At 41.9% G+C, this 24,591-nt stretch overlaps 1 protein-coding gene across 1 annotated transcript in view; it reads left to right on the forward strand.

Annotated features, from left to right (window-relative positions):
- The first annotated feature begins 23,600 nt into the window (after positions 1–23,600).
- The window catches only part of DUSP22 (dual specificity phosphatase 22), a 43,083-nt gene continuing 42,092 nt past the window's right edge, over positions 23,601–24,591 (forward strand). The window contains exon 1 of the mRNA XM_063161483.1: positions 23,601–23,837. Coding sequence (XP_063017553.1) covers positions 23,817–23,837 — 21 coding nt within the window. The 5' untranslated portion in view covers positions 23,601–23,816. The remainder of the gene's footprint in view (positions 23,838–24,591) is intronic.

Raw genomic sequence — 24,591 nt, forward strand, 5'->3', positions numbered from 1 at the left:
GTTCTTCAGTTTTTTATTTGTCGGGCTTACATGGTTTCCTTTCTAAACATATCCTTTCCCTCTCTCACATTATTAGAAAATTTAATTTCATGGAAGACTCAATAGCCAGTGTTTTTGTAATATTGCAAATATACAGTAAGGTAAATTTGTTATGTACATTTAGGAGTTTCCTGGCAAAGCTGAAAGTAATCACCTCAGTTTTATGAAGAGATCTTTATCAGAGATCTAATGGTTTGCCAAATATACAGGAAGATAACAAATAATATTTAATGTGCTGAATGATGGTATCCAGTCAGCCAGAGAAAGAAGTTCTGAATGAAACTACACTTCAATTTTATTTCAGGTTGATTTAAATGGGAATGTGTAACGGTTTGAGTTGATCACCACACTGACTTTTACAGCCAACATTTACCAAAACTGACAGAAGATCCCCGATGTGTTTTCACTCCTTCACAGGGCAGCAGAACAGTGTTTTCAGCTCATTGTTCCTGAAGGGAGATTGCCTTGGACACAAGAGTGCTCCTGTGCAGGTCCCAGCCCTGTGCTTGATAACTCCCATGCAGGCATGAGTGAGATCCAAGGCTGTGGTATGGAATTGTTCAGGAACGGTTAGTTTTGCTGTGAACTGTGCTCTCAAGCAAGAGGAACATATTCTACCAACATTTTCTGGTAACCCACAGCACCCACATCCTCTGCAAGTGAGAAGCAATAGGTAGAAAGGATGATAAAGGCGCTGTGTATGCTCCCTGCAGCTCACAGGTCACGACAAGGTTATTCATGATAGAAAACTCCTAAATGTTAGCACTCAGCTCCCAGTGCAGGGCAACCACTCTTTCATTCACCTGCAATTTTTCTTTGAAGAGCACATTACAGGTTGCAAACAAAATTTTATGTTTGTTTTATGATATCTGAATTACTCCACTGGCACAGTATTTGCTATTACTGTACTCAGGTGAAAAATAAATTGTTCCTGCATTAGGCTCAACACAATGATGAAACAAGTTGCCCAGCACTATTCAGAGGAAGTCTATGGCAAAACAGCTTCAGATATCTTGCAAATGTCACAGATTTGAGATCACCTTTAATCATTTTGTGCTTTTGTCCAGGTTTTGAGTGAGTGGTAGTAGAATGACAGCAAAATGCAATGTTGTAAAGAGAAGTTTCTCAGGGACCAGTCAATAAACTGATGACAGCAAAGAAAATGCAAGAGGCCCTGCTGTGGAAGGTTTTGTTTTCATTCTGTGTGCTAGGAGGAATCTGCTTCCTGGTTAGTGTGTACAAATTGTGTGGTGTTTCTTTAAATAGCTGTCATTATCTGGTGCATTTCCCGATCTGAACTGATTTGAAAAGCACTGTGGCCCTTCTACCACAAGTAGATGAACTGACGTTTGTATCAATAGAAAACAGTTTGTATGAACCCTAGAGTGCTAATGGAATTTCTTTAGAAGATGTTTGGCTTGGGCATGAAGGAAAGGCATTTAGAGTATCTCAAAGATTTTGGAAAATGTAAGCTGCTTGGTTACCCCCATCTGTATCTTGTAGTTGGTCATTCTCTTCAGTATTTCAGGACAGCAAGAGACTGAATGGTCAATGATACCTAAAGTGAGCCTGATTTTGGTCGGAAAAGACTGTGACTTGCTTTTCCCACAGGCTTGTTTTCCTGGTGGTACTTTCTGGAACTTTGCTGTCCTGGAAAGTTCTCTGTGCCTTGCATCTCATCACAAGCTTTCTCTGCCATCTGGCACTCTCAGGAGCTGAGCCAGCTTTCTGCCTCGTTTCCCTACTCCCACTCAGAAGGGTTTTCAGAGCAGGGTAGAGTTGCACATACAATTGCAAGGGAGTCCTTTTTCTTAACCTAGGACAGCACTGTAGAGATTTTCCACTCTTTTTGTGTAGGTACAAGTGCTTTGCACAGTCTGGTTGACAGGCCACTTCGGGAAGTGGAGAAGGTGGCTGTTTCAGCTGGTTTTGCATTTGAGTTCAAGCAGCAAAAAAAGTGGCAGGCTCTTCATTTGCCACACACTTGCCCATTTCGAGGAGTAAGAAACACATCATGGCTGGTGAAAGAAAGGTTCACCTGTCTGAAGTCTCAAAATAAATCCTTGTTTCTTGGTGACAACTGGCAAAAGCCTTCTGGAGGACATAATGAATGGAGAACCAGAAGTGTATGGGAATTTGCCCTTAGAACAGGATGACTTGCAGAGGGGACAACAGAGCAGCAGATGAGGGAGAAGAGTCAAATCTGTTGAGGGGTTTTGGTACAGGGTTATTAGACTAGAGGCAGCTACTGGTTTCACCCATAACTGTGCTACACATGGCAAAGTTATTTGAAGATATAATGTAAGCACATTTGAATAAAACCATACAGCATTTACCCTTGCCTTGGCATTTAGCGCTCCAATTTGCTGCCTAGCAGTTTGAAATAAGTTATGTACTTATTTCAAGTAAGGAAATAAGTTATGTACCTATTTCCTCAGTAGGGTATGGTAGCAGCAGGCCCAGGGTGTGTGTCAGGCTAACCAAGAGGTGCATTCTGGTGGCTCTTGCAGAACTTGTCTTGGGTCTTTCACTGAGGTAAACCAAGACATGGCCATGTGGCATGATTTCCACCTGGATCTGGGGTGTTTTTTCACCCCAGAGGTGAAGGTTTCTTGGTGTGCTCAAATCCTCAATGGAGCAAGACTCTAGGAGAAAGATTGCAACAGATTATAGTTGAAAAGGCTTGACATGAACACCTGCACGTAGATCTCGCTGCACTGCTTAGTAGAAGAGTCACATTTATTTGCCATGGGTCTAAATATTCCATTATATCATTTGTTCACTGCTTATTTCATCAATCTGAAGAGAAAGAGAGCATAATATGGACCCAAATATCTCCAGGCAAGACTGGTGTGTGTAAAGTAATGTTCAATCTCTAACTGATACTCATTTTACTTCTTTATTTTCTTTCATAAAATTAAAAATTTTTCTTAGTGTAAAATATCAAAATAACTGTTTTACTCTGACCAGCATTTTTACCTTCTAGGAGTTTTGGTTTCATGTTTGATTAAAGTTCATTTTTTCTTTGGTAATGGAGTCACTATTAAAATATCTGTGCATGCAAAAGAAGAGAATATTAAAATTGGGTTATTGAGATTCATGTTATTAATTTTTAATTTCTTTAATTTTTGTATTCTTCACATAAAAGTCAGTCCCTGATTTAGACTGTGATATATTGACAGCCACCCACAGGAAACTATTAATACAGATTTTTTCCCCTGTGGCTCTTTCTCAGTCATGCCTACTTAAAGTAGGGGGAGAAAGTAATAACATGGATTAGTATCTGTGGCATAAGGATCTAGTGAAAATTTTTCTTCTCAAGATGCAGTGTAGAGGCAAGAAAGGAAGTGGGATGTCAAGTTGGAAGCTTCAGGATCTGATTTAGAAACAGAATATAGAAGTTATTAATTTCAGTGTTTGTCTGAATCTTCCTTTCATCATTGATACATGAGAAAAGGCAAAACTGGAATTATGGGTGGAAGAATTCATACTATGTAATGTATACCCACTGAAGTGGAGCTACAAAGTTTGCTCTTCACAGCCAGAATAAAGAATATTGGTTGCACTTCTTAAGTGTAAACAAAAGATGTCACTATCAGACACAAAAGGCACTGAGGTAATTAAAGCTCGTTCTGAAACTCTTCAGATCTTACCCCTAAGCTTTAATAATGATTATTTTTAGTTTCTTTCTTTCTACAAAGGGAAACCACTGAAGACACTCTGTGAAACTATTTCATCTGAAAAAAACCCAAACCCCTACCCCAAATTCTCGTTTAAAATGTTCCTTTTTGATAGGAATGTTTATAGAAATGCTTCCAAGTTCCTGTAAATGCCCCCATGTTTCACACATCCACCACGTGAAGCTGGTCTTGACCCCAAAGAAGATGCGACTGAATCATTAAACCAAAATGAAAGAAGAAGAATATGGAGAATAGAAAGTGTGTGAATTGTGAGGACAGAACACAGAATAAAGTGGAACAAAAGGGGAAGTTCCAAAGTAGTAGATAATAGAGAAAAAATTACACCAAATGAAGAGATTTTCTTCTGCCCTCATCCACATTTCAGTGAGGTTAAACTAAATGCAGTAGGACAATGTCTGGTGCAGCATGGATCTCGATTTTCATGATCCCACAGATATCAAAATCCTATTGATTCTTCAGAAGTAGGGCTGGATTAATGTGTCATAATCAGGCTAAGCAACAAGGCAGTATTTTTACAAAAGTAGCATCATTAGCAAGAAAAATGGACCTGCAGACACAGCCAGATCCCTTCCAAGGTCAGTTGGACTGGCCTCTTGTTCTGATTTACTTCCTCCAGAAATATCTTGGGCTGGATATGAAAGTTGTTACATGGGCCAACTGTCCCTGTTCCAGCTTTCCTGAGAGTGTCATCTCTCCTCTCTGCTTCTCAGATGTGAAAGAGCAGAATGTGGTCCTCAGGTTGTCCTCAGCCTTTATTGAGGCTGAGCTCCCAGGGGCCCAGGCTATTTTCTCAAAACCAGTATTAGGCAGAAACGCCATATCTGCATGCATGATCCTCTTTATCCCTGCTTCCATTTCTGACTGTGCATCTCTGCTAGGCTATTGAGGTTCTTGTACTTATTTTTCAGTCTTTGCTTTTTGTGTTGTTTTTTTTCCTTCTTTCTGAAGGGTGAGCACAAGATTCAGAGAGGAAGTAGTTCATGGGAAGAAAATAATTGTCCCTGTTAGTCCCTTGGGGAATCTTTTAGATGCTCAGTACAACTGGAGACATGCATTTATTTCTCTGTAAGTCCTGTCTCTTCTGGGGAACTTCCCCATTTAGGGGGAAATCCACACTCAGCCACAGCTGGGGGAATCCCAGGCAGCTGGACAAGAGGTGAGAGGGGTGTAAAGGACCTAGAAATTGCTTCAGAGAAACTAAGACATCTCTGTAGGCACTTTTCAGTGCACACCGGTAGATGTAACTGAACTTGGAAGACCTGTAGACTTGAGTCCTAAGCCTACTAGTTGTTCCATGGTGAAACAAGCTGGCATCTTGGTCCCACTCCCTGGAAAAAACAAGTTTGGAAAGCTGGTGAAAGCACGTTGCGGAAATTGATGGGAACTCTTGCCTCACAAAGCAGTGGGGAAAAGCTGAGTGAACATGTTGAGATTTCATCAGTTGAAAGAAGAGGAGAGGAGGCCTCTGATATTTGCAGAATTAAAAAATGAAGCTTAGGTTTACTAGTAGGGATGCAGGAATTTAATGTACCAGATGTGGTCACAGACTGGTGAGACATCATGCAGGGAAGATATCTGTACCTGTACATGTGTCAATACCTGGGCAGGTGCAGTGGGACAGGAACCAGGCTCTGTAGCTCAGCTCCTTGTGAATCCATCTAGAAATTATTTCCACATTTATTTCCAGGTCTGCTTATGACTACAGATCTCTGGGTCAAGTTAACTGTGGATGTTATCTTATGCTGTGTTTAGGGTGAAAATTTATATAAAAGTTTACCTTCATTTAAACAATTTGTTCTGTGATAGCAACTCAGAAAAAGAAATCATTTTCAACCTATCCAAACCAAAGGAAGTTTTTCTATTTATTTCACAGCATCTTTAGACCAAAGTATAATTTTCTAGCTGAATGATAATGGAAAAGTTAGTGGTTTGAACTTACTATAGATGAAGGACTAGAAAAAGCACAGTGCTGCTTTTTTCCCATCTTACAAAAACTATAAGGTAGATGACAGCAGAAGATGTATTAAGAAATAATCAAATGTTGATAAAAACGTTTATCAATTTTGGATCCTGTAAGAACTTCCTGAAAGGTGAAAAGCACAGGTTTATTTTATTTTCCTTACCTTGGCACCTCCTTAAATCAGGTATGTCACTCAGCAGAGTGTAGTGTTACATTCAATATACCATGCCATAGAGCATTTAATGAAAGCAAACTCATTAAATTCAGAAAAAAATCTAAAAGTCAAATTACTTCTGCTTCTTAAGAAGTTTTCATAATGTGCAGCATTTTTATTTCCTTAAGCTATTTCTATCATTGCCATTTTTTCCTAAATTTTTTACATATGCTTCTGTAAAGTGGTTACATGGTGTATTTATAAATGTTCTTTAGGTGCCAATTCACATTTTTATTTTCCAGCAATTTTAGGATATTCTTCTGTAGTAGTTCTTTCCAATTACACTATTATAAAATTTCATATATAGATCAAGAATTTTCACTATTTAAGTAAATCCTTATATGCAAAAAGCTTTTATTTTTCTGCTCGTGCAACAGCATAGTCACTTCACTTGGCACTCATATCATATTCCAATAGTTAGTCTATGTAGACATTATCCTGCAATGCTGATTTATAAAAAAGGTATTCTAAAATAAATCTGCTCAGGTATAAGTGTTAGGGAGCTCATCAGAGCTCTTAATTTGTACTGTATTTATTAATGGCTTATTGATTCCCAGGGTTTCCAGACTGAGCATACATATTCTATGGAGTCATTTTACTTGACTGTGGTGAAATATGGGATGCATCTGCTCTAGTAAGTAAATAAGATTAAATTAAATAACTTGATACACAATTATTTGCGATGTGTAAGCATTTATAAGTCTTGCCCAGAGTACTATTTTATTATATATATATTTAGGAACTCTGTACAGAAGCATACAATAATACAAGGACAAGACATTATTAATTTTCATATATTTCTATTAAAATTGGAATTGTTACATAGGTACCATAAACCTCTTTGCTGTCAAGGTGGTTCTTTCATCTTGGAGCTTATAATCTAAGAGTAACCCAAAAACATAACAGTGGAACACAGTCTGGTAAGGAAGATGGAACTTAAATTATCTCACTGTTTGCGTAATTGGGACTCACATTTGTTGTAATGAAGCATTTTGCAGGGAAACATGAAGGCACACGTCAGCAAGATAAAAGAAAAAAGCAAAGGTGTAGATCTCAAAATATGACAAATGTAACAAGATATTTGAAAGGACCTCTCATACTCAGCATTTCAGTAGGAAACACGCAGTCACTAGATTAGGGTATAGACTGTGATCGGTCCTACTGATTGGGTTAAATTTCACATGATTTAAAAAAGCAAGAATAAGAAGTGTCTCAAAAAATGAGATGAAACAAAAAATCTTATTGTGGAAAGTTTTTCTTTGCTGAAACACTTGTGTGGTGCAAGACTGTGTTGCCAAAGCCAGGGAAAGCAATTACTGGGGGAGAACAATTAACCATATTAATCTTCCACTGATGATTACACAGCCAGAGTGAGCTGTTGGGAAAGACAGGCTGAGTTGTTAGCCTGGCTAAAATGATTCATGCCTAGAGTGGAAATGTGGATCTGTAAGTGATGAGTATCAAGTTGTTAAGTGACCCAGGGGAGTGATTATTCAGAGGTAAGGGGCAGGAGAAGGGAACCAAACCCAGGATTTGATAGAACACCCCATACTCCTTGCAGTGCTGGGGTGGAATGAAGATGCCTCCAAAGAGTTTGTGAGCTGTTATAGAGGGTGGAGGGGAATCAGGAGAGAATGGAGACCCTGAAACCAATGAGTGTGAAATTTTCAGAAATGTTGTGGTTGTGCCAAGAACAACCAGCAGACCAAGAACTGGAAGCCTGCAGTGCTAGAACTGTAAGCAGCAGTTAAGAAGCCACTAGAGACTATGATGAAAACAGTTTAGTCAAACTCAATTGACAGGAACTGAACTGGTGGAGGCCTGGGATGTAATTAAAAAAGCCAGCTCTGGACAGTGTGCTTACATGTGCAACATACCTGGAGTATCCAAAATCATCAGTTAGGTGCATTTGCTAAGTAAACACCATGTTACAAAATAATTCTGAAAGAAAGAGCTCTTCCATGTTTCAAGTATCAAGCCTGCAAGAAATAGCTGTATTTAGTTAAGGGAAGACACTGTTAGTGTAGGATAAATTAGTTGAAAGAAACTAAAATGCACTAAGGAAGAAAAACTGAGTGGATGGTTTGGAAAAAGCAAACTCCACCCAGCATGAAAACCTCACCGATGCAATGTAAACAAATCAAAACAAACCCAAACTAATAATGGTACATAGTGGGAAAAAAAAAAAAAAAAGAGAAATAACACAGCAGTTGGAAAGTAACAACTAGAAATAATTGATAGAGTAAAAATACATTTTTAAAATCAACAGGAAAAGCTTTGTTTACATTGCACTGATTTCAAGGAGAAAAATTTGCTGTTCACATTTCTGTCAATGTTCTGTATGTGAATATTGGCAATGTGTATGTGAATTTTAGGCATTTTACTAACTGATAAAAATTGTATTTATCTGCTTCCTAATGAATCTTATTCCAACAGAAATGAGAGCAAAAAATCTGTAGAAGTAGCAGAATTAAGAATAGAGCATAATCAAGGTTATTTGTGTTGGGAGGAGAAACAGGCAGACAAGAAAAGCTTGTCTGCAAAAGAGACCAGGAGCTGGAATAGGAAAAGATCATGATGGCAAGACAAGATGTTAAATGAGGAAAGCAAATAAAAAATAATACTTGTGAGGTGAGAGGAAGGAGAAAGCCAAAAAAAAAGGCATAAGCAATTGAAGGCAAGCTAAAGCGAGGAGGAAAATCACAGTGTGTTTAACCAGTTATCACTGGAAAGAAACTGGTGGCTTCTGGTATGATTTACTACGTGTTCTATGACATCTTGAAAGTTCTCAGCCAGAAAAGAGATCTATTATATTACCCACTAAATAGCTGTAAGGACTCATTTTAATAGCTTTTCCTGCTGGGCCTTTTTTGTGTGAAATATTTTTTTTTCCCAAGTATATTCTTTCTGATCACAAGTTCCAGCTCTAACTTTACATTTGCCCTTTTCTTTTATTAGTTTTTTTTTCATATGAGAAAGACAGTTAAAAGAATTTACTTTGTTCTGGATTATTTGTTCACTCTTCAACTCTCACTTTATGAAACTACACTCTTGTATTTGAATGTTCTTCTGCTGACCACTACTGAATGAGTGAAATTTCTACACAGAAACATAGGGAAGCTACCTTTCATGTTTTCTTTCTAAAATGGTATCAAGAATCTGCTTTCTCTACAGGTTCAGTTTTCTTCAGTCCTGTTAACTCTGTCTTCATTGCCTGTGGTGGAAGATCAATTTTTTATCTTCCTTATTCAGACTAAACGTCTTCTGGAAATCACCAGATTTGTTTGACTGTGGTCTGTATCTCAGATACAGAAGTAATATTTTAGGGCCATCTTCACAGTAGAAGGCCAAAGGGATAGGTCTGAATGGTGAAATGAAACTTAGGAGTACTTGGAACATCGCAAGACAGCAAACCAAAATAAAATACTTTAGGTTCTAATTGGAATGCACCCAAAACTAGCAAAATGTTTCAGTCGGGAGAAAAGGGTGAGAAAGGCTTTGGGAAGTTCCTGCAAAAGCTGAGATTTGATTAAAGCTAATCTTCAAGTTCCCCCACCCACATATGTCACCTGATATTCAAAAATACTCTCAGAAAACAGAAACTGTATGGAAGATTTTAGTTTCAGCTGCATTTCCTAGCCTAACTTACAGGACCAAGATGAAATTACAGAAGTTACTCTCACTGATTTTCTTAGAAAGTGGAATATCTTCTGAAAGGCTGCAGCATAAGAAAAAGATGCCTGTCTTAAAAGGCTGCCCTTTAAAAACTGAAGCAGTACAACCTGATGGTGGTGTTTTGTTGTTTGGGTTTTTTTTGGGGGGGGGTGTTTTTTAAAAAAATTTGTTTAAATCTCTCCACTCATTCAAAATAGTGTATATCCAGTTATTCCACAGAAACATATTTATATTATATTCCTTGCTGGAAAGATGTTAAAATTTTCATACTCTGAAGAAGGTTGAGGGTGGGAATAGTGCCATCCCTATTTTTCTGAGGTGCAGCTTTCAGTTATGCTTACCCTTTGGACTTCAATAGGTAAATAGATACCAAAGGCAAGTTTAAATAAAGGACTCTGCTTTCAAAATGTAAATTAGATGTCTCAAAGTTTTCATGTATTTCAACTGAAGCACTCCTAATTCACATGAAGCTCTGCACTGTGGACTTACTGAAATGCAGGAAACAACACCAAGTGTTATGAATCTTAAATTCGCTATCTTTGCAACCACCCTTCCTGTCATCCAATAGTAAAGATATGACATGAGAACTAGGAGAGCTAAGACCACGGTATTAATCTTAATTTTCGTTTTTAGAAATTACCTTTTTTAAAAAAATTGTCTGATTAAGACAATTAAAAGATTAAGCCTTTTAATAAAAGAAAAAACAAATGGAAAGGAGAAAAAAAATCTGTGAAACTGTAGAATATTTGAAGTGACTCACCAAAATGCAGAAAAAACCCAACCAAAAAAACCCCCACAAAATGATGTACAGAAGTAGATGTAATACTAATATAAAGCTCACATCTCTGGAACCCTATGTTAGGTCCCTCATTACTGTCAGGGAGGAATGAGTTTAGGAGATTTAATGTACAAAGAAATGGCAATGTTTAGATTCAGCTTGAATATGTAGTCTTAAAAAGCTGGACAAGAAAAAGATGGTACCTAATGTTGGGACTGAACTGGAGGATTTTGGAAGAAAAGCTTGAAGTTCTGTCTGTGTTGTCTTTAAACTGATGGTTAGACACCATGAGAAAATACTGAAGCAGAGTATTTATTAGGGAAAAAACAATTGTGAAAGGCCAAGGCTAGCAGGGGAGAGCTACAATAGCTGCATTTTTGTGTGAGATCTCCCCTAGCAGTGGGTGGTACACGGGAAAAAGAAGGAGAATCATTGAGTCCAAGACTTAATTGAAGTTGGAAGGGATCTCTGGAGGTCACGTAGTCCAAGCTCCTGCTCAAAACAGGGAGCATGTCACAGACAGATCAGGTTGCTCAGGCCTTGCCCAGTTGGGTTTTGGCTGCACACAATCTCTCTGGGCACCTGTTGGAGTGCTTAACCACCTTCCCTACGACCAGGCATGAAACTCTAGAAGACTGTGTAGGATGTTGGAGAATGGTACAATCATTAATTTTAAAAGGATGATTTCAGCATTAGGACAAAGTGCCAGAAGTTGTCAATGAATGAGGTTTCAGAAATGGCAGGTCAAAAGCAATTTTGTATAAGCCCTAAAGTAGGCACAGAAAGAGTTGAGACCTTTCTAAAAGGCTCCTCTGAGCACTGGGAATAAGAAAACAAAATTTATTTTAATTGGTAGACAGTTAATTCTTACGTGATTTTGCAGATGTTATTGCTTTCAATGATTGACCTGTCCACATTTGTCTGATATGTTCATGGTCAGATACTTTTCCCAATGTTTAAAATATTCTGGGGAAGCAGAGACAGAATTAAAAAGAAAGATTTAATTAGCCCAATGCTGTCAGCAGCAGATCTTCTTTTGGAGGTTCTTTTTGGCCCAATACAAGATTAAATGCTTTATAGTGCACAGCCATCACCAAAACTCAAGGTCAATAAAAATACTGTCGATTTTGTTGAAAGCAGAGTTAGGCTGACACTCTGCGGTTTTGAAAATTCTACCCATAAATGACAATTGAAACTACTAAGAATATTAACTGTGATGGAAAAAATGCATAAGTAATATTATTTGAGACTGAGAGTTACATTGCACAACTAGTGAGACCATGTACTTGTATAGGTGCTAGATCAGCTCAGTTTTCTCACCTCCATGCCACAGGCACTGTGACACCCAAGGCAAGGCAGAACTACTGTATTATAAAAAGGCTGTCTCAGAGGGCCACAAAATAATGAAACAATAGCTTGAATGTCATAGGCACACAACAAGCAAGCAAAGCACGCATCAGGCCTACAGCTAAACAGCATCCTGGATCTTAATTCAACTGCTGAGTAACATTTCAGGTCCTAGGGAGGGACATGCATCTTGTCTAAGTTTAGATTAGCTCCTGGAGTGTACATTAGCTCCTCACAAGGTTGTGCATCTAGGCTTTGCTGCCAATGCGCCAGTGAGTGTAGTTGTGAGGTGAGACTCCAGTCAAGTTGATGTTTGGATGCAGCTAAGGCTGCATCCTGGTCTCAGGAACTGGATAGTGTTCTTCCGTTTCCTAATCTTGAAGTAGCTTCAAAGCCTGTCTTTCATTTCCAAGAAGTGTAGTGCTTCTGATTTTGCTGCTGCCCACGCAGCTGTCACCATTTCTCCTGTATTTTTGCTGAAATAGCAACCTTCTCGCTGGTCAGCCACCAAACTAACATCACAAGAGAGTCACTGAAGGCTCACTAAAAAGAGATCTGTGTCTAAAGCCAAGAAGAGCCAAAGGCCACTTTAAATCTGACACTATTCTAAAGGCACTATGGAAGAATTCCACCTTCTGGAGGAACAGCTGTCATCATCACTTGTGCTGAAGAAGGGGTTTTCCCCTGATTTTACCTCTGTGCAGCTAGGTAACCAACTAAAGGAGGTGGTATTTGATTCAGTTGTGCATGAAAAAGTTCAAGCTTTGGAAGCAAGGACTTTCATGCCTTGACTCAATGTACAGGAGCACTCCTTTTGTGTCACATTTTATTTTGGCCACTCTGAAAGTGGTGAATTTGCATAAAATATATTAAGGGACATAATATGATAGTGTGGAGAAAAGTTTCATGAAGGAAAGAAGCCATCACAAACTTAAGGGATCTGGCTGGATTTATGCTATCAGACTGCAGAAACAGGGTAATCTTTCTTCCACATAGGCAGAAAAACCTGTGTACAAAATACAAAAGCTGTTGTATTGAGTGATGATTCATTACTGCACCAGAAATTGACATGCAAACAAATTTACACTTTCTCATTTCACATGGGCAGAGGAAAACATCTTCTTAATTTTAAGAATTAGCATCAAGGCTTTCAGTAGATAATCAAGGATGCATTGAAGGTGCCAGACTGCCAAGTGCACCAGAAGGTGCACAGAGACTGAAATCCTGCCTGTAACCACAGAAAGGCTCACAGAGGCAGCAGCAGTGTAGACTTCCCAAACACAGACATATGGCAGTCTTGTTCTAAGGGTCTAATTCCTTCCATCTTGCCCTCCCTCCTTCCCTAGTACTAGAAATGGTTGAGTGATCTCTTCTATATCAGCAATTTGAGGAAACCTTTCAGACTTAGGGGCAAGTGATACAGCTCTGCTGATTTCATTCAGTGTTGCACTTGATGGACTGGAACTGGCTGATTGTCACTTTTTGGTTTCCAAGAGAACATAAACTACATTGGCAGTTTTTGAACACACAGTCGTACAGTAGTTTGATTTGACTCAGCAAAATCAACCCTTTTTATGAATGTTATATTTTGAATTCCTTTTACAGGCAGAGAGGCACTGAATATGCAGCATGGGCAGCATGTCACAGCTCCTGTTCCTTAGTAGCTGGTGCTTTGCCCTGTTCTATTCCCTGATGAACTGCAAAAAAAATTATTTCCTGTCATTTGTGCTCTAAAATTATCCTCACTGTTGGAGTGAATAAATCAAAAGAGGTCTGCTTGTTTCAGAGAGCATCTTGCTGCTCCGTAGACTGTCCATGAAAATGTCAAATGGAAACACTTCTGTCAGATCACTCCCACGGGTGTCAGGTGCGTGTAAGTGGAGGAGGCTTCAGCAAGGATGGGACAGAACAGGCAGGGAATAGAACAGCAGGGAGCTGTTATCTTTTGTGAGAACACTTTCCCCCTTGAACTTCTTGGGATTGGTGTTTCAACCAGTATAAGATACTGCCACCTGGACTAGCACCAGCTCTGCTGCTCAGCTGAGACCTGTATCCCATGTAACAGAGATACTGTCTTGGGCAAATCAGACCATCCACTACCTACCCCAAGGAACACGTAGCTTTCATCTTCCACTAGCCCTCCTCTTTCCTACATCCTTTCTCCTGAATACAACAACACACCAAGAGACATGGAGAAAAGTTAACTTGCTCATCTTTCTCATGTTGCTTCTCTGTTTCCTATATTGAAGGATGCAACATATTTGATTAATATAGATGCAAATGCATCTGTCATAATCCTGCTGACCCCAAGGTGTGGAATGAAGGTGAATCTGGTGAAGATGTTTAGATTCATGCATTGTATTTGTAAACTTCTTCAGGTTTGGAAAAGCTGTGTTTTTTCTTTAGCTCTGGCTTTCCAGGCATTATTTTCTGGGCACCAAATCTCTGGAAACACTTCCAGGAAAAGAGATCTTGGGGTCCACCTGCCTGTGCTAATTTTTCAAAGCAGTTTTATTCTAGCAGCTTTTGACTCCATTATTTCTTTCCTACTGTGATATTTTCTACTCAACTCTGCAGAAAACCTGATGCCGTTAAGCCAGAGCCATCCTATTGTTCTGCAGTGCTTCCAATTTGCATGGAAAATTATTCATGTTAATAACTCCCCATTGTTCATGTCTTATCTTCCTAAGTCATGTCAGAGAGCTACACAATGCAAGCCCTGCTGTCACAAGGTTTCTGTACACTTAAAAAGGCATGAAGCCATTTGCCTTCAGTGAATTCAAATGAACTGAAGGTTTTAGAGACTTATGTAAAGTCAGACGGAATTCTTAAGATTTTTTCTCCTCAGGTCACGTTATCCACCTCTGCCTCTGCTAGCACTCTTTGACCCAAATACTCCTCCTGCCCATGCTGCTGCTGAGCCCTGTGTTCCAGAGGGAGGCCACCTGTCATTCTGCAGCAAGGGGAGGTGTTCAGCTCACAGTGCACGGGAACGTTGCTTTCTCAGCTGTCAGCAAGTTAAGGTGTTGATTACAGACGTCACTTGAATTCAGCCAACAATATTTGGCCTACCCTTTCATTCACTGCAAAGGAGTTTGCCTGTTTCTACAACCATAAATATAATTGCTGGTCAAGTGAAGTTAACAAGGCTTTTAGGTTTATTGTGCTTTTCCCCATTTGTACATATGCTGTAGATAAAAAATAGTGGGTTTTAGCAGTTGGGTTCATAAGCATGTTTTCTTAATCTTCAAAAACTGCTGACATGCTCATATTACAATAAGAAAGTTAATGTTTGATGGGCATAATCCAAACTACAGAGCTATCCTGATATAAGATGCAGTGTCTTGTACATAATCACAGAAAACTCTAAAATTATTTTAGACTCTAGGGGAGTGCTTTAAAAAACATCAAAGCATCTTTTCAGTTGCTGTTTAAAACCACTCTTGTTTCTCAGTTTTTAAGCACTATCACTCAGCACTGGTTTTGCTTCCTAATGTTGATTTACTTTGAGGTGAGCTTTTGTTTCACAAACTTTGTGAAACACACCTGTTTAAACACTTTGGCAATATGGAGCAAACCTGAAAATGGTTCAGTATCTATTATTTCATAACTGAAACCCAGTCAGGTTTCTTTTGTATTTTAGTATAATATTGTAAGCCACACAGGAAACCTACCTTCATTTCTATAGTGACTTATTGTAGAATATTTTTTCAGATATTATCAACCATATGATATATTAAAATTACTCAGTGTTGGCACCACTCCTAAATACAAGCCCATGTACATGCATTATAGCTCTATTCGGATATTAAGAGTATAAACTGAGTTTCATTTTCTGACAGATGACAAATAAAGTTACCATCAAAGCAGGTGGAATAATAATCAAATGAAAAAAGACAGTGTGAAATTTCCTGAAACATCTTATTTCATTATTTACAAAAAGATAGGTCAAGTGTATCTTGTATGACAAATGGTGTTCCTTTTCCTACTGAAATCAGTGACTAAGCTACTCTGACTTCACTGGCAGCATAAGCTGTTCCTGCTAGGCAGTAAAAATGCAAACCTTGACTGTGCCTTCATGGACTTCAGTATAAACTTGCATTAACTCCACCCATGTCTGACTGGAGTTTAAATACTGCATTCCCTCCCAGTGGGTTTGACTCCTTCTGAACAGAGTACAATTGTTCATTATGAAGAGACAAAAGTATTTTTGCTTACAAAACAGGGTTCAAAGAAATTAGTAATTGAAAAAAAAAACAAACCCCTTCATAATTCTACTAATAAACTGAACATTCAGCCCATGTTATCAGCATTGCCAGATGGGTTTCAGTGGAAATATGCTGCCTTTTCTCAAGTAGTGCTCTGGAAGACTACACCATTTTCTCAGGTTAAGGGGAAGTTTAAACATAAGAAGAATAAAACCTTTCTGGTCTCAAAGGCAAATATATCTCCTTGCTTTCCAGAACTCCAATTTCCCCCAGCATTTGTATATTAGCATTTTTCAGAAATTTTTTCAGAGGATTCCCCAGACCTCAGAGGGCTCATTAAAAAGCCTTTGCTTGAAGGAAGATCCTTTTGTGAATTAGTAATGGGTTAGAGGATGAAAAACAAAGGTGGGAGCTACTGATCATCAGTTAAAGGAATTTTCAAAAAGGCAAGCACAGGAGATCAGGATAGGTCCTGCATTGTTCAACACATCCACAAATGGGCTGGAAAAAGATGGTGGATAGCCAAAGTGGCTAATGACACAAAGCTGTTTCCAACAGTCAAAACCAAAATCTGCCTGAGAAGTAACAGAGGAATCTCACATTATCAACTGACTGGGTAGTAAAATGGCAGAAAAATACAGTGCTGATAAATACAAAAGAGTGCATATGCGAAAAATACAGCCCTAATAACTGCTTCTGAATAAGCAGTTGTCACTCCAGAAGGAGCTCTTGCAGTCACTGTAAATGTCACCACAAAACCACCAGCTTAACATTCAGTCCAGGGACTGGGTGTGCCCTTGGCTCACAAACTTGACCTGCTGGTTGCCAGAAACTGGAAGATATAAAAGAGGAAGGAACCATCTGTACTCACCCTGTTTCTCATAGGTATCCACTACTTGCCACTGCTGAGAGAAGATGGAGCTGTATGGATCTTTGCTATGGCCTAGAACAGCTGCTCTAATACCCTTATGTCAAAGGAGCAGTTCAAGAGACTAGATCTAACCTGGAGCCACAAAGGAAAGTGAAACCATAGAGGTACACAACCTGACAACAAATGTCTCAAGTTCCAGACAAAGGAACAAAGCATCGGAACAAACAAAAAACCTCATAAGAGACCACAAGGAGACCCTGGATTAACCCTTGCCAGTTTAGAAGATTACTGAGTGTTTTGGTGCTTTAGCCAGGATTGACTGACAGTCCAAAATACCACAATAAAGCATCACAGTAACACCTGAAGAATTCAGAGACAGATGTACCAATATCTCCTGCAACTGCAAGGGGTTCAGTAGATGCAAAAAGAGACAGATATTGGCTTAGAGAGCAGAGTGTAAGCAGAGAAGAGAATATCAGCAGTTCCAGGAGTTTTTCCCTCAGAAGGAGGCACTGGTTGAAAAGAAGACCAATGAACTGCCAACCTGAAAGCAAACAGCAGCCATCCCAGACTAGTAATGCTTCTGTGACACAGCTTTACTGATGACTGTCCCTGTAATGCCAGACAAGGCACATTGGATGTTATAATATCTGAAAATATCTTTTGCTTAATGACCCTGAACTGGTATCACGTGCAGTGGAGCACAGGTTTACATGTCAGCATCAGGTGTCCATCTGTACTTAACTGGGTCACACCAGTGGGACAGTCTGTCAGCAGTGGATGATGTTAGAAGAACAGGGATTTTCCAACAGCAGAATTTGAAGTCCTGGCATTGTTACTGCATCCTGAGATTGACATGATTCACATCCACAAAGGTGTTTAACCATTGCTGAGGGTAGTTGGAATCATACTGATCCAGGGTGTTTCAGGTGGCCATATACTTAGAGAGAAAACACATTTTAAACTTTAACTTGCAGAAAGCGGGAAGGAAAGGGGCACTGAGTTTGCTTCTTAACCTGAGAACATCTTAAGGGTTTACACCTGCACACTCCAAGAGACAGGTTTCTTGGCTGTAAACATGCTCTGTGCTCTGCTTCCCACTCATCTCTTGTTCCCAGCTGTGCCACAGACCACTCCCAGACAGTACAAGGAAGTGTCCTGGACCTGCTGAATCACAGATGCATTGGAGCCAGAATTTTTAGGTAACCATGTAGCTTGGAAGCAACTTTGGAGCAACTCTGCTGACACAGAAAACTGCAACAGGCTAAAATAATGAGATCAAGTGAAGGCTCTGCATGAAAAATCAAATACTTAATGCTCCATGACAACACTCTTGTATCAAGAGTGAGCCACAGAAGCAACAGGGCAAGGGCCTCACAGGGTAACTGAATGTTCTTGGAGAATGTAGTCACATAACTGTTTGTATTAGTTTTTCATATGTGGTGTTTAAGGGCTATTATCTCAAATTTTGGCCAGGAAAACATAACAGAGTTGAGACTGTTTTTAATTTTTCAAACACAGATCTTTAGACAAATCCTATTAAGGAGAAGCTACTGGGAAAATGCCATCAAAATAAAGGTCTCTGTCCAGCATTCTGCCTGGAGGTAGGCCCTGATTTCTGAACACCACACTGTACAGTGAGTATCATGTGATGATGGAGGGACAGGGAATTATCTCCTGGCATTGACCACAGCTTTTTGCTGCACTTGATTCAAAGATTCCTGCTGATTTTAGGGTGTCAAGCCCTAATGCCTCTCAACTAATGGCCGAACATCTCAATGATGTTCACCAAGTTTCAGTGGGAAGATGACAAAAACTGACCTCTTTCTACTCTGAAGGGTTTCCATGGACCCCACAAGAGGAGTCCAATGGCCATAATGGTCTGTGGGCCTCCTCCACAGAGGTGTTGTGTTTCTCTAGGATTACATGCACATGGCCTGCAAGTAGAGGTTAGGCTATTATAACATTATTTTTCCATTTGAGGACACTTTGACGCGTGCCCAGAGAGAGGAATACATGCTTAACTTATCAGGGGAATGCATTTGGATATTTTCACTCACACTCAGCAATGGACTATTCTTAGTAACTAATAATATGCATGTGCCTTGCAGCATGCTCTTTGATAGCCTGGTTTCTATTCCTTAGGGATCTAAGATTTTACAAAGAATCTTGGAATAAAAGAAAATTTCTTTTTCTTTTTATAACATGGCAGTTTCCTGCAGTGAAAAATAAACAGAACTGCTGCTTACACCACTTTCTTCCTTATAAACACATCTGAGGTAAAAGTATCAGGTTGACATGATAAATATCAGGTCAAGGCAAAGCAGTACAAATGCAGGGTTAAAACTGCCTGCTATGACTGTTAAAGAAATTATGTATTTTTTAGCCACTTACTGAAATCAGAATTTTCAAGGGCTATTCTTTTTTCTATCTCTATTTTCTAAATGTTTAAACCAAGCATCTCACAGCAGTCCCAGTATCTGCATGTCATTTGCAATCCCTCATGAGTTTTAAGGTGGTTTAATTTGTTTTAAAGCCTGAAGTACCTACAAACAGAATTAGCTGCTGGCAGGTTTAGAGACACAGAAGTGGAGTAATTTGGTACATGGTTGCCATGGCAGCTAACCTACATCTAAATTATCCTACATGCTTCTCACAGCCATTCTCTGGCATTGTTCCTTCTGTCTGAATTGCTGGTTCCCTTTTTTTTTTTTTTAAGCCCTGCCTTGTGTAAAGTCCTCCTTTGTGCCACCTTGGCCTCATCTGCTGGCTCAGCCCACACATCCTGGCATACTCTACAAGCTGCTGCTATCACCCATTAATGGAAAGGGGAAGCAAGGGGAGTACAAGTAGTGTGTTCCAGCTATTCTGCCTGTTGAGAGCAGCTTCCTGAAAGCTGATTTTCACCGAAGTAAAATCACAGTGGTAATTCCCCTCATTTTCAGGACTTAAAGCTTGCTGCAAAATCATTGATTTTGATGACGCTATTGCAGATTCACAGAGATATAGTAAAAGCCAAATTTTGCCTTAAGACAGTGAATTTATCAAATGAATAATGAACTTTGGTCTGAGGCTACATGGGAGCAAATCAAGGTGTTATCTCTTCTATCCAGAGAAAAAAGGTTTTGAATTGCTTTGGCAATGTTTATTACCAAGCATAAATATTAAAATAAAGGGCATGAGTCCTCCAAGGTCTTTCCCTACCACTGATCTCCCTCTCAGCACAGTTAGAAAACAAAGCCAGTGCTATTTATGAATGTTAAAGTTTTCTTATTTATCTCTAATTAAACAGTTCCTTTCTGTAAAATGGCTCTGTTTCAGAGGAAAACCATCTCACTGGCTATTTCTCACCAACCATCCTTTTTATCTCCCTTCTTGCCACCTCTGAGAACTAAATTGTGACGCTGCTTCCCAGGAACCCAGCCCAGGTCTTATCAGTTCCTGACAGATCACGGATAGCTGACATGCCTTCTGCCTATGGCTGCATGTGACCTGAGGGTTTAGAGAAAGTGAGATCAGAAGATAAGAACTGCAGAGTATTTACTTACTTATTTTTAACATAGTAAACTCAACATGCTGTCAAAGCAGAAGTTTTGTTGAATTTTAAGAAGATTCAGTTTCATTATCAGTTTGGTTGGTTGTTAGTTTTCAGGCAATTGCCTAGAAGATGGTCACTGCTTTTGAAGACTTGACATTGCCAGATACATTTGTGTGTCAAGTCAAGAAGTGGGGATTAATCTATTTATGATCCTCATATCACAAAGAAGTAGGAAAATCCCTGGATTTGTGGGATTACAGGCAATGCTAAAGTGATTTCTTTTCAGGGATACTGACTGAAGACTATGAGATTCAGCCAGAGCTTTTTGCTTTTTTCTGAGTTCAATTATTCAGTCCAGTCATCTCAGGATAGCTTGCTTTTTAAAATGAACTTTCAAAATATTAAAAGCCATGCAGATACAAAGCACAAGGAATAAGAGAAGTAACAATGAATCTTGAGAAATGACAATGAATAAACACCTTATGAGGATTTAGGCTTACTGAAGACCTGTCCCCATAAATGCATTCTGCAGTATTTTATTAAACAATTGGCTGAAGAACTAAAACAATCACTTTTTGGAATAACTGGGTAAGAGAGGCAGATCTGGCAACAGTATCAGGATTGCCCCTGTAGATCTGTGGAGAGGCAAAGGATATACTATACACGAGGGTAAATGTTTAAGAGAGAAGTGGATTTCCTCTCACTGCTTTTTAATTTTAGTATGCTATATTCTTCCACCCTAATTTTTGTTCTTTCCCTGTAAAACATTGCATGCATGCAATAAAAGTTTAATATGGGAAAACAGTACAGGTTGAAGTAGGCATCCTGAAGAGAGTCACAAAACTGGAAATTAAAACAGAGAATCACCCTTCCCATTCAGAAGAATGAGGATGTTTAACACTTTCTATTCAGAAAAATGTCAGATACGAAGTTAGATATACTTGCATTACTTGCATCTGTATTGCCTAATGTAATAATTTCATATTAACTCCCCATGCACAGTACTTTTCCAGGGCTCTTTGCAAAAAGGTCAGAAATAATGTTATTCCTGTTTTGCAGATAAAGGAACTGAGTTACAGAGAAGTAAATTGACAAACCCAGGCTTCCAGCAAATTGACCACAATGCCTCCCAGTTATCCTGGACCTCTTAGCACAACACAGATCCCTGCAGTTATTATGGATATTTTTACTTTTTATCCTTCTTGCCAGAGCCTCTGACAACTTTCACTTTGGGGATACAATGTGTACCGCAGTTTTTATGGTAAGCTGTGATTCATACTGTTTGGACCCCATTCATATTTTGTGTGGCATAAGAATAAACTCAATTACATCCTGGAGAGCTTTGCCAATGAAATATTAAAGCTGATATCTGAGATAAAGCTCCTCACTGCTGTGCTTTTCAGCAGTAGCAAGGGAGAAGTGAGAAGGGGCAGCACATTAAATCTGATGGCTATTCTGCCTGGTTTTACAGAGACACTGCTCTGATGTTTTTGAGGCTGATGATGACATGATACAGCCTCCAAACTCTGTTGAGCCTCAGGGAGGGAGAAGTTCAGGAATGGTTTTCCACCTTTTTATGTACCCAAACTTAACTTCTGTTGGCTTTCAGGCGTGCCATTGGTTTCTATGAGAACAGCATCAGCTCTTGATCGGGCTGGTCCTGATCCCTGTCTATGTGTGCACTGGTCTGACCCCACAGGGAGTGGGTTTGTGATTCTTCAGCTTTCTACAGGGCTCATTCTCTGATTAGTCTGGTCTTGGGTCAGACAGGTGCCAAGGGAAAGGGGAACAGAGGTGCTGTCAAGAGTAGCACGAGGATGCCAATGTTTGATTGTAACTGGAGGTTGTGAAATTGTTCCCTTGGAGTTTGCTTGTACTGGCAACCACTGACACTAGGTAAGAGTCCCCTGTCACTAGTCTATCCATTACAGAGCTCATCAATCCATTATTTCATACCTGGCCTTGCTGCCCATTGGGTTTACCATGTTCTCCACCTTTCACCCTTTCACTGGACTGTGCTGGACTGTAGATCCCCTGACCTGCCCATTCCTACCAAGGTGAGCCCAAAAAATGACATCTTCATTTTTTACACACATCTACCACTGACACAGGTATAAATGCACAGGGAATCTGATGATGGCCACACATCAGCATCCTCCTTTGTCTTACATTTGAGCCACTAAAGATTTCAGATTTTTTAGGTAGTGTTACTGCACTGGTTATTGGGAGAGACCTTATGCAGCAGTATCCTGTCCCTGCATATTTAAACCCTTTGTGTCCCCTATCAAATTAACTCTTGGGATAAAATTTCCCTCACTAACCACGAGATCCCCATAACCACACCTCGAAAAAACACATCCCCATGGGTAGAGGGATATGATTCTATCATGTCACGCTGAACTGTGCACTAGGGTGGGAAGTAGTGAGCATGGCTTTGAAGCCACGCCTGCCACGGCTCAGCAAAAAGCATCTTTCCCTGCTTGAGGAAGATGGTTGGACCAGGCAGCCTCCAGAAGCGTCTTCCCACCTCAGTCACTGTGATCTGGCGATGTTTGCGTCAAACTATTTGCTCTCCCCTGTGTGTCCGTCTGTTTGAGTTAAGGGCACGAATGTCCTTTGTCTAGCTGCGATGCCAGCTTGCCCGCAGCGTGGCTGGGATGACAGAGCCGGAGCCACCGAGGTGCCCTGACGGGGCACAGACCGGGGAGGCTCAGCTCAGCGGCACGGCTGGGCAGCGGCACACCGGAGCGGCACGGGCTGGCAGCGGGCAGCTGCGGCAGCTGCCCCCGGTGCCCAAGGCCTGGTGCCTCCTGCCAGAGCCCTTCCATAGCCGAAACCAAACGGGTTTCGGGATGGCAGAGGCGGGCGGGCAGCACCTGCCCGCTCCCGCACCGCATGCCGCAGCCCTGCCCTGCCTGGGCGCACTGGCGGTGAGCGGTCCGTGCCGAGGAGCGACCCGCAGGAGCCAGAACTGTCGCCGCCGCCCCTCAGACACCGCGGCCGGCGCTTATTCATCCTCCCCGGAACGCCCGCCGGGCGCCGCCGGCCGCGGCAGGTGGGGCAGGTCTGCGGCGCGGGGGTCGCTGGGACGTGTAGTTCCTTGGGGCAGGCGGCGGCGCGGCGGCGCGGCGGCGCGGACTACAAGCCCCAGGGCGGCCCGCGGGGCCCGCACCGCGCTTGGGGCGGTGGCGGCGGCGGGAGGTGGATCCTGGCAGCGCGTCCCCGCGGCTCTCGCCGCTCCCGGGGGCGGCCGAGCGGAAACCCGCCCCCAGCCGCCCGGCATCCAGGAGGGCGACGGCTGCGGCCAGGGCGAGAGGGATGCGCCTCGCCCTGTCCGACAGCGGCGAGCAGCGGCCGCCCTTGATTAGCAATTAGCCCGTCCCCAGTCCCCCCTCGGCAAGCACTGTCCCATGAACGCCGACCCGCCGCTGGCAGCAGCGGCCGACGGCTTCTCCCGCGGTGCTGGCGTGCGGGTCGCTTAAGCCATGGGGAATGGGATGAACAAGGTAACCCCGCTCGTCGTTGTCGCCGTGCGCGAGTGCATGTGTGCGGGCCAGCGCGGCGGGGCCGGGGGCGGCTGTCCCTCCCCGCCTCGGGGCGGGCGGGGTGCCGCGGCGCCCCCGCCTTTGTCTCGCCCCGGCGCCGCGGGCACCCGCTCCCGGAACAAAGGCCAGGGCAGGAGGGCTTTTCCCTTGGGTTTTGGGGGTCCCCCGCCTCGGGGCGAGGGCGGAGGGACGAGACCGCGGCCGCGCCGCTCCCTCGGGGCGCGCCGCCCTCTCCTCCCCAGCCGCAGCGCGGGCGGGCGGGCGGGAGGGGGGCCCTGGTTTCGGTGATGTGCCCGGGCTTCCCCTTCCCGGGCGAAGCGAGTTCCCCGCGGTCCGCGAGGGCCGTCCTGCCCCCGGCGCCGGGCTTCAGTGCCCTCTCTGTGTCCCCCAGCCCGGGGGTGCCGTGGGGCAGAGCCGGCAGCCCCTGAGGCGCGGCAGGGGCCGTCAGCGGGCGCCGCGCTGAGCCGGGCCGGGGCACCTGGGCACAGCCCGCTCCGCTCCCGCGCCGCGGAGCAGCCGCTGGACATGGGCTGGGCCCGCCCGGTGCCCGTGGGACAGGAAAGCGCTCGGCCCCAGTGGAGATCGCAGTGAGGAAGAGGAAGGAAGATTGATCTGTTTTGCAGAGGGTGTTGGCCTTTTGGCAGTAGGGGGCTTATTGTACGCACCGATTCCCCTGGCATGTCATGGTGGTTACCTAGGGACCACTGTGATTTTT

This window comes from Melospiza melodia, chromosome 1 (genome assembly GCF_035770615.1).
Source record: "Melospiza melodia melodia isolate bMelMel2 chromosome 1, bMelMel2.pri, whole genome shotgun sequence".
NCBI lineage: Eukaryota > Metazoa > Chordata > Aves > Passeriformes > Passerellidae > Melospiza > Melospiza melodia.